The sequence below is a fragment of the Aphelocoma coerulescens genome, chromosome 8 (assembly GCF_041296385.1).
Source record: "Aphelocoma coerulescens isolate FSJ_1873_10779 chromosome 8, UR_Acoe_1.0, whole genome shotgun sequence".
Taxonomy (NCBI): Eukaryota; Metazoa; Chordata; class Aves; order Passeriformes; family Corvidae; genus Aphelocoma; species Aphelocoma coerulescens.
In genome coordinates, this window is record NC_091022.1 from 18,560,386 (window position 1) to 18,571,143 (window position 10,758).

The 10,758-nt window shown below is 38.9% G+C and overlaps 1 protein-coding gene across 3 annotated transcripts in view; it reads left to right on the forward strand.

Annotated features, from left to right (window-relative positions):
- The window catches only part of ZNHIT6 (zinc finger HIT-type containing 6), a 30,885-nt gene extending 21,031 nt beyond the window's left edge, over positions 1–9,854 (forward strand). Inside the window, exons 9-10 of one of the 3 annotated variants that reach the window (XM_069022926.1) lie at positions 4,550–4,674; positions 8,881–9,854. In XM_069022926.1, the coding sequence (XP_068879027.1) occupies positions 4,550–4,674; positions 8,881–8,966 (211 nt within the window). In that variant the 3' untranslated portion in view covers positions 8,967–9,854. Of the gene's footprint in view, positions 1–4,549; positions 4,675–8,880 lie in introns of those variants that run through there. The other 2 variants (XR_011152426.1, XR_011152425.1) reach the window with 2 other exon arrangements.
- The last annotated feature ends 904 nt before the right edge of the window (positions 9,855–10,758 follow it).

The window sequence follows — 10,758 nt, forward strand, 5'->3', positions numbered from 1 at the left end:
CCCATTCTCTTTTCTTAAAAGTGTTCGGCAAAGTATTCCTTAATATTGTTCTGCTGTTGATAAGACTTAGTTATAAAGGAAGTGTTATGGCAAGTCTTCTTTTTTGTTTGTTTCTAAGATTTCTGCTGTTTTGCTCATTGAGTTTTCTACTTTTGTCATGTATCTGGACTAATAAAATTCACTGGTTTAAGTTTTTTAGAATGTCAGCATTCTAGTGACGAAGTTAAATATAAATACTGTGCATTATTTCAATACATTGTATTTGCTGCCATGCAACTTTCCTTTCATACCTAATTCAAGAGAGCATTTCCCTGCTTCCATGTTCACCAAATCATAACCACACAAAGAGGTTATTCACCACTTAGGAATGAAAGTCCATCTGTTAGTTATTATCTTTGCTGTACTGCAGCACTTCAGAATGAGTGCTTGGGAGAGACTTTAAGTGCTGTACCCAGTCTTTGCCCCCTTCTAGGCATATGCAGATGCCTAGGAAATGCTACCCTCTTTGGTCTGGTGAAAAAGAGTCCTTCTTTCTTCCCATATGTTAGCGTAGGTTTGGTTATGGATTTTTAGGACTAGGCCCAAAACAGATAGCGTGATTTATTGTATCCGAGTTATGCCAAGTAAATACCTCGATGTTTCCACTCAGTTCTAGGAAGAAAAGTCATCTTTGTGTAAAATACGTGCAAGCAGTCTACTTGATCTCTCTCACAGGCAATCATGAATGTCATTATACAAATCCACATTTTGGTAATATATACAATTGTTTAGATGGCGAAAACTTGTTTGTTCTCTTTTCAGTGTCTAGAAGACTAAACTAAAGAAATAATCTGGCTACAATTTATCTTTAATTCCAGATTGCAGATTTTTTTATTATTATTATTAAAATTGAAGTTCCTGTAGATGACATTCAGGAAAACCTGATCAGCAGGGAATTTCCTGCTGTCTGAATTCATGGAGACAAGTTACGCCACTGCGATGATAGCCACAGGCTCCATTTGAGGGGAACTTGTTCTGATGCAGTGACCTAATGTGGCATTCCTGCCTGTGGGAGACAGATTAGGAGACTGAATTGTTGAATTCCTGGAAGGTGGTGGAATAACTATAGATAGTGAAACTAGCCTTTGCAGAAACTCACAGATGCTATCAGAAGTGCAGAGCCATTAATTTCAGTATTTTGTGAAAGGTAACAGAACTGTTCATAGAGCAAATATAACAGTTTATGTGGGAACTGATCTGGGATTGCTGAATCTTGCTAAATTTTCTCAATTGTCACAATTTTTGTAGGCTTTTAAACTGCCTGCTAGCAGGCAAATTCTGTTTAATTTTGGTTCTTCAAAAAGTAGTTATTGTTATTTCATTCCAGCTAAAATCAAAAGCTGTTGTCTGCTAAGATCATCTCTTTGTGGTCCTTACAAATGGAGTCATTTCTTATTAAGAAAAAATCCAGGCCTATTTATTGCTTTGCAACATGGGCATAAAGCTTTGCTTGGAACAAGAAAATAATCAGGAAAGTGTATTATTAGATGGTGGGTGTTGTTCAGGGAGGCTGAGGGAACGTAAGGAAGGGAAAGAGAAAATATGTGAAAAGTAAATACCAGGGAAGAAAGGAGATTGAGAGGGAAGATGCAAAGAGAAGTCCTGCTGGATACAGGGATTGGGAAGCCATAGTGCAGGCAATTAGTATGAATGGGACAGTGGGAGAAAAAGAGAAAGCAGGGAAAGGGTTTAAAAGAAAGATGTGAAGATAGGTATTAAGGCAATGGTTTTGTTGGTATGGTCAGTTAGTTTGGAGCCAGGCTTATCTCAAATCCATCCTGGCATGAAGGGCTGAAGGAGCTTGCTTAGGATGATAGCCTCAGTTAAGCTGGTTCCTACAGCTGGTCCTGCATCTTGAGAGTCCAAGTGAAAGGATAGACTTATGCTGGTTGTTCTTCATTTTACTGGGTTGTCAGCTGAAATGCACAGTGAAGGATGGGTTTGGAGAAGGTTACAACTCCTTATGGGTTCTTCCTAAGCAGGCTACGTAGTCCCAGGGATAGAAAACTAGTAGGTAAAACTGGTGATGAAAGGGTATCCATAATACCTGCTTGTGAGGTTCTCCCTGTTCTATCTCCTGCTTGTGGTGAGACCAATTTGCTGCACATACATGGAAAGGTCTACTATTCCAGTGTTACCCTACATCCTCAGCTCATCCTGGTGAATAATCACTACAGGAAGTTACAAATGCCATTTCATTTCATTTTTCTCCAAAGAGGTTTAGCCTTTTCATAAGTAAAAATTGAAAGTGTGTGTGTAGGTTTCTGGTTAAACCCTACAGAGCAGTCTTCTCTTGCCCTTAGATATCTATTGTTCACCCTCTGATGTGTGACTTTGTTGTAGTTCTGGGATGAAATTGTGAAGATTTTTATCATGAAATGGTCTTTCAGAGATAACCTGAAAAATCGGTCTTGCTCAGGAGCTGTTCCTTACTAGACTTTGGAATTGATGTGACAAATAATAGTTTTCTTTTGAGATGTCTTAAGCATGCACAGTCAAGGAAGAGCCTGTCAGGTGGATTAGCAGAAAACCTCAACTTGCACTTGTGTATGAAGTAGAGAATGTGGTAGACTGAGGTCTTTTGGATAGCATATACAGTAACAGACAAGTTTAAATAAGAGAAGCATTAAGTTCCTTTGTTATATTCTTCCTGAAGTTTACAGCTCACATTATGCACTAAAAATTTAAATGTTTTCTCTATCACTGTCAACCAATAAAATTTACTTTAACAAAAAAAGATAAAGCTCTGACTCAGTGATCTAACACTTCAGTAATTTACTATCATAAAATAGTTTTAAGTACAAATGTTTTATCTTATGCCAAGCTGGACGCTAAAGATGTTTTGTCTAAAATATGAGATAATGGAAAGTGTATTGTGGCATGTGAATTACTTTGGCCTCTTGGTGGTAAATGTTTGCTTAACCAGAAAGGAATGTGTTCAGGTTCTTGCCAAAGGAAAGGTATTGCTGTACTTTGCATTTAGAGTACTGTAAATAAAGCAGTAAATATGTTTCTGTTCACGTGTGTTAATCCACAAGTTATGAATGCATTCATTCAATAAGAAATGTAATACACTGTTATCCCTTTTAAAGGGTTTCAGTAAGAAGAGGTCGTAATTACTTTGGCTTGAGAGAAACATGAAACCAAATATTTTCATGATGATTTGAAGTTGAATATGACAGAATTTTTGCTCAAACTAAGTCTCCCTTAAATCCCAGGAACTCAATTCCTGGTTTACCTCCAATATTCTTCTTGTGTGCTAACTCCCAGTGTACTGCTTTTAATCACACATTATTGTAAATCGTAAAGTATATAATTTCCTTCACCTATCCCATGTTGGTTTTGGCAAAAGAAAACACAACTGCATAATATGTTAATGATCAGAGGAGATAGAGTAGCTATGGGTAATACTCCACGTACTGCCTACAGTGTATTTTGGTTTTGAACTTCATTTGCCCTTAGCTGATACAACAGCTTAGTGGTAGTTTAATAATGCTGCTTACAGAAAGAATTGCATCACTCAGATTGCAGGGCAAAAGTATCAGAGCATCCTTTGGATGCCGCAGTGACAGCAAGTGAAAGCAACAAGGTCCCTCTTTCAGAAGCCTTTGAAATACCCCTTCCTTTCCCCAAAATCCCACATCCAAGTTTCTAGTTAGACAGTTGGGAGAGAACGTTACAGTTTGAGAGAGTAATTGTGGAGAGGGTGCTGAGTTTACTTTTCATTACTGTGGTGTCATTTGTTATGTACCTGGTTTCACCCTCCGGGGTGAGGAGGAGCCCTTTCCTGGGAAAGGACCACACATCCAAGTCTTGTGCCTCTGGAGCACCCACATACATGGGGATTTCTGCAGGGAGCTTGGCTCTGATGATGCTGTAAGTAGAGATTTGCTCTGGCATAACAGGGGTGTTGTACCATCTTTTAGAAATTATTGCTGCAGTGCTCCCGTATCAGAGCAAGGGGGTATCTCTCCTACAAAAACAGAGCTCTAAGTGCTTCCAGTATACCTGTGCTTTAGTAGTTGTTCAGATAAGCTTTTTATTTCATCTTCCTAGGGCTTCACTAGGTAATTCACAAATGTGATAAATAAGGTACACTAGTAATCATGTAAATTAAACCTGTAGTGTTAAAACCTGTAAGTAGAATATTAAGTGTTATTTTTAATTTAGAATCAGATTTTGATAATATATCAATTTTGATAGCCCTATGTCCATATCTCATTTGCTGAAGATATTCATTAAGACATAATAAAACATTTCAAACCTCAGAGAAATTTGTCTTTCATTCTCCTTTTGTTCTTTATGTGTTAGGAGGGTTTAAAAAAATTATGCATTTGGAGAATAAGACTGGATATGTAATTTGAATTATAAGATAGTTCTTCTGGACATGGTATCACCTGAAAATCATGTGAAATGCCAGAAAGCCTTTTACTTTTGTTTTTCCCCAGCAAATGTACATTATGTCCTTGCTAGTATTAAAATCCTAAGTAAACTTCCTGTTATTTTTAAGGTACAATGAACTGGATGCCAGTAGAAGCCTTCTAGACAATCTGAAAGGCAAAGTAATAATTGAGTATCCAACGTTATTTGTGGTCTTGAAAACATTGAAGAATGACATGGTGGTCCTTGGCCAAGGTGAGCATATATTTATTTCCTGTTACGTTATACTTGGATATTTTTGTTATATAAGCAGTAGTTAAGGATATACCTACTAATATTTCCAGGAATGAGCAATATGTTTTGTATTTCCTTCTGAAGCTGTAAGATTGCTATAAAAAAAGTTGTTATGAATGCTCTTAAAACTGCTGGCTGATGGCATACATCCATGAGCTGTACTGGAGGTGTTTTGTCTAACTTTGTTTACTGGTGCTTCACTGGGGTTTTTATATATTTTTAGCCACTAAGGAAAAACAACTATTCAGACTTGTGCTAGTTTTTTTTTATGTAGCAAAGTGTGACAGAGTTGATTATTTCTAAAGAGTCAGGCTGTCTAAGGAAGATGAGTTTTAAGTAATCCTCCTAGTCATGCAAAGGAATTATCCTCCTTTATTTTCTAGCATAGCTTCTAACATTGGACAAATAATTCTGAATTGTGGGATAGTTATTGGAAATTATAATGGCAAAATCAGTTTTAAGGTGGGTTAAAAGCACAGTGTTGTCTTTTAAAACTTTGTTGAGGGAAAGCTTTCATCTTGGAGTTAATTTGGAAGAGAATCCAGATCTAGCAGGAATTCACTTTAGGTTTTTAAGTTAATTTCCATTTTTCTCCCCAGTATAAAGGCTTCATCTCTTTCTGAAGCTAAAAGATTGCTAAAAGATATTTCAGCTGCTGTAACAGGGAATCCATTCTCATCTCCTAGTCCCCTTCCTGGTCACCTTAGTTATCATATCCCATAATTTTCAGTGATGGGCCAGTCTCTAATTCCTACAGATTTTTACAGAAAAGCTTTGAGATGTATTTGCAATTACTATTTCCCTGCAGCAGTTCAGTCATGGCTCTAATGTATGTAATTTGACTGATTAAATATGGGACTGAGAATATTGTACCAGTGATACTGGACCTCCATGGATCTTGGCTGTTCTGGCTAGATTACACCAAGTGATCCCCTAAGTGAGAGCAGCCTGCAGCCAAAGATATGGCACAAAAATTCCTTGTGCTATGTACTACAAGGGCTTCTGAGAGGGAAACAGCACACCAGGTGGTAAGGTAGGAGTCAGGTCTGAGTAACTGGGCCCTGTGATACATACCCTGGAAGTGCACATACAGACACTGGAGTGCATGAAGCTGGGTGCTTCTGAGTTTATCCATTATTTCTTGGTCTAGGACCCTGGCTTTTCAGTAGTCAGCTGTACCCCTATGGTTTAGAGGTCAGGAGCGAATTACAATTGATTGAGTCATATACTTAATCTGTATAGGGTTGTCATTGTCTCCTGAGCTAATAGGGAGGTTGTCCTTTTAAGGTTATAGATTCAAGTAAGTGCTGATTGAACAACGGTATTTTGAGGTCATGCTGCTGCAGCACCTACCTGATTCTGTAGAAGGCAGAGGAGAAGGGGAAGAGAGAGCCAGTAATAGCTGGGAAGTGCCGACAGCTCTATCACAGGGCAGTGCAAGTGTGTGTCTTAAGGACAGTAACCTTCCTCTGCTGCAGGAATCATTTGATTGCTAGTCATCCTTGCAGGGATTCTGAGAACACTAACAGCCACTTCAGGTTTTGAGAAGCATTGGTTTTTGTTGTTGTTTTTTAAGTGTTTCTATAGAGTCCATAAAAATTAACTTAATAGCTCCCTGTTAGGGTGTCTTGGGTATAGCATAGCAAAAGTTACAGCTGATGACAAAAATGTCATGATTTTCACAACTTTTATCATAACTTACTGCAATATTCTTGGTTAAGATATTAATAATCAACTTTGGCCTTGAGTTAGGTTTGGACCCTCTGTTCTTGGTATTTTTTCTGTAAAGAGTGGAAATCTGTGACAGTAATTGTAGATTCTTGGAGGAAAAGCATGTTCACAACATGAACATAAAAGTTGGAGGACTTTTAGTTAGACTGTGTCACAATCATTGTGCTCTTCTTTTGTATGTCATATTTACAGAATATAAGAGAAAAAAAACAGTTTTCAGTTTGCTTTAGCAGTTGCATTCACAGATAATTGCTAAGAGTGCAAATCTTAGGTCAACCTCCAAACTGTCCAGGGAGAAGTCTGTTGTAATCAGAGAAGTATTTTAGCCCCTTCCCATCTCCCAAGAAATGACCTTTCTGCTGCAGCATCTTCTGTGTTTCTTGCAGTCCAGTTTCTTTGCCATGCATGGCTTTTTGTATCAGTAGCCTGCTCCTCCCAATCCATCAATCCTGCTCTCACTTATCCTGTTGCCACCAATGCTGCCTTTCCTCTCTCCCTCCTGGCATGCCCGGAGGGACACTTGTCCCACTCGGAGCCTGTCCGGCTGACCTCCCTTAGTATTCCAGGCAAACAGCTGCCACACTGATGAGTGGACATGTGGCAGGGTGTGTGCTGAGCGTGGGAGCTCAGGCTGCCATAACCCTGCTAACCCTGTTTGCATGGGACCCAGGTTAGAACAAGGAGAAAAGTCTTGCAGGAATTTAACTGCTAAAATACTGTTTCGTTCCTGAGCAATCTCAGATCTACCCCCTTTCCCAGGAAGAATGGAGTCAAGTTTTCATAACCACAGCAACAGGCACATGCTGGGGAAAGATCACCATTCTCCCTGAGATTCAAGTAGTAGCCCCCAAGGACTCAGGGATAGCTAGAGCTGAGCACCTTCGAAGAGAAACTGCTAGGATTTAATGAGTATAAAGCCTATTTCTCCTATTCTTCTTCTCAGAAATGGCTGAAGTATTTTGGCTGAAACTTTCAACTGCATAAGGAAAATAAAGATTGAGGAAGGAAACTGCCACTGAAAAACTTAAACCCAGAGTTTCAATTTTACATTATAAGTAAACTGCAGACAGTTTTATGGTGAGAAGGATTGGGCAGTCTTAATTTATAGGCAATGCTATCAGCACCATACAAATATGCTCTTTTTGAGTGAAGACAGTCTATAATTCCTGTTAAATTTTACTGTAACAGACAAAAGTAAAATCTGACTGTGCAGCTTTGCTGTGAGTCAGAAGATTGCCACATTCTTTTATGTCATGTTTTGATGCTTGACTTGCTTAATAGCAAAAACTACAGGTGCTCTGATTTCAGCATAGAAGGTCAGTCATGGCTGAAGATAGTAGGGGATTATAGAAGCTTTCACAGGCCTTACTTTGTGCATTACTCAGTACATATCTGGCATATAAATGTTAATTGATTATACACTAGATTTAATATAGACAAAACGTGACCTCTGATGTTTCTGGGTGAAATGCTTCTATTTTCTTGAACAAATTCCTTGGAAAGTGTACAGGTGCACACTGTGTCCTATGCATTATCCATGTTTGCCAGCTGTAGAATTTATCTTGACCAGACAGTAACCATACTTCATCAGCTCTGTTTTGGTAACATTTTCGTAATGAAACCTCTGATAATAAATGCTCAAAAACATCTTTAAGTTCATAGATCAAATACTGAAAATAACAATGAGAGCAGAGTATGAATCATGGGCCTGGTTTGCTGTAGTTTATTTTTGTGCTGCTTGAGAGTTACCAACCAGTGGCATTTGGTGACCTCACCACAAGGTGACCAGGGTCAGTGCTTGTTAAAGAAGGATCCATGGGCTGTGAGGTTGAAGACCAGTTTTGGAGATGAGAGTTTCACTGTATGATCTCAGCAGAGCCCAGTAGCCGTGCCCTAAAGCACAAGTTACTGTGCACCTTGGCCCTCACCAGACTTAGCTTAGGGAGTTACATAGCTTATCACTATCTTTGGGGTGCTGGAATATGTGGAAGAAACACAATCCCAGTTTCTCTGTAGTTCCACATCTTAACTGAAATGCTAAGAAGAGTGTAAATTATTTATAATTCATTACAGTTGTGATATATGTGTGTAGAGTCCCAGAAAACAACACTTAAAACAAGCCAAAAGAATAATTTTAAATTGTCGGTAGATGTAGAGTTTTGTGGGGGATAAATACTCTGCTTTCCAACTTGGCTGAAAGACCAAGAATTAAAAGCTGAAAGAAATTCTCAGCATTGTCTTGATTTCTCCTTCAACAACAAGGTCCTACCCAGGGCTTTATCACATGTCATGGGACTGTTTATGTCTTATGAAATAGCTGTCCTAAAGAAAAATGCAGTTAAAAGGAAAAGAAGATACGAAACTGCTTTTGTTTGATGAGCAAACAACATTGCTGAAACTAATTGCTTGTTTGTTTTTTGTGTTCTATATCCTCAGATGGCAGTGAACCTGCAGAGAACTCAGACAGTGAAAGCTCATCCCTTTCATCTGTGGAAGAAGGGGAGATTCGGGACAATTCATGACAGTTCTTTGAGAGAAGAGGGTGGAATGAGCTTTTATTTTTTTAATTATTTAATTAATTTTTTTTTATACTACTAAGCACCTAGAGGTTTGGCTTAACTTCCTTTACTACAGGTAGCATGCTCAAAGTGCTTGACTGTTTTTGGATTTAATAATGCATATTTAGGGATGTAAATAAAAAAATGGGGAATTGTGCTTCCAGAAAAAAAAGACTGTGTTCTAATTTAATTTCAGTCTTAAATTGCACCATTGTTTTTCCTTTTTCCCCAACCAGCTCAGTGCCAAATTTTTGGGTTTAAATATCTGATCACATATTTATATGTGGATTTGAGCCTTGATGCTTAAATTTACTGGATAAAAAAGCATGGTTGTTTCATTAGATCAATTCCCTTTTACAGTATTTCTGTGTAACACTGAGCTGCTGAAAATGCTCTTATGTTACTTTTGACTTCAGTCTTCTCTGGTGACATTTTGGGTGCTCAGTACAATGCTTTTTTTTTTGTTCCTTACTCAGTTGCATCTTGTTTCATGTGTTAATGGTCAGGTCAGACTGTCTTTGCAGGGTGGCATGTTGCTGTGTATATAGTCTTCTCTCCAGATCTTCTAAATTACCTTGGGTTTTAAAATCCATAAAAATGGATACATAGACTGGCACTAATGCAAATAACGCTGGACTTCAAAAGAATGCTTGTGGTATGCATCTCATATTCCTAGTACCTTCTGAAGTTAGGTATTGTAGATACTAACTGGCATATCAGCTAGATTTACCTACTTTAAAACAAATAGTAAAAGAAAAAAAATTCCTGTACAGTATTGTCTGCTGACAGTTGTTAACTTCTTAAAAGATTCCTAGATCACAGACCACTTACCCTGTATCCAAGTCCCCCATAACTGTGGAGGATGAGAGCAGCAATGCCACAAGCAGTGCAAGCCACATGAGCCCCTCTCCCCACTGCACCAGGGCATTCTCAGGAACCAGCATCAGACTTTGCCTTAGTTTTGCAAGGGTCTGGCCAAGCCAGCCTTTGTAAAGTCTCCAGGACATAATCTAAACAGTTCTCAGAGGTTGTTGCTGCCTTTGTAGCTCCCCAGTCTCTGTCTCCTGCTTGAGATGAGCACCTTTGTGTGTTGGTGGCCTGGGGTGTGTGTGCTAAATTGCCATGAAGGTGCTTTTTCAGTCGTGAGTGCTGATGATGTAGGTAGAAACACAACAGAAAGCAGTGAAGGAACCTGTGGAGGTAACAGGAGGCTGTGGGAACAGTACAGGAGAGGGCTCAGGCTTCCAAACTCTCAGTCTGGGATTCAGGGCACCAGGCTGCTGCATCCTCACCAGTCATGCTGCATGGAGAGGATTTTTGAGACATTCGGAGTTTTAGAAGGGTTTTTTTCTATTGTAAAGAAACTGTAGTTAAAAAGTTCTTTGCCGTGACATCTCACTGCTGAAGTTTGGACATAGTGTCAGTAGTCACATACTACTTTTTCTCCCAGTGGTATCATGTGTCCTTTCTCTTGTGTGTTTTGCAACCTCTGGTAAAACAGGAAAGTTTTTCTTCTTGCCTGGCAGTAGCCACCTGTGCTCTGTTTTCTTTCTTAGTCATTGTTGGTCCTCTGCCCACCCCTTGTTTCAACATTTGTTTTTTTAACCCTTTTTAAAGGACCAGGATTCCTAGCTATAGGTGCTGCTTGCATATTTGCTGCACATTGACTTGGTAGCCACAAATTACTTTAGACCAGTCTTGAATTCATTCATAGTAATACCAGTAGAAGAGCAGAACAGCAAAACTGCCACAGTTC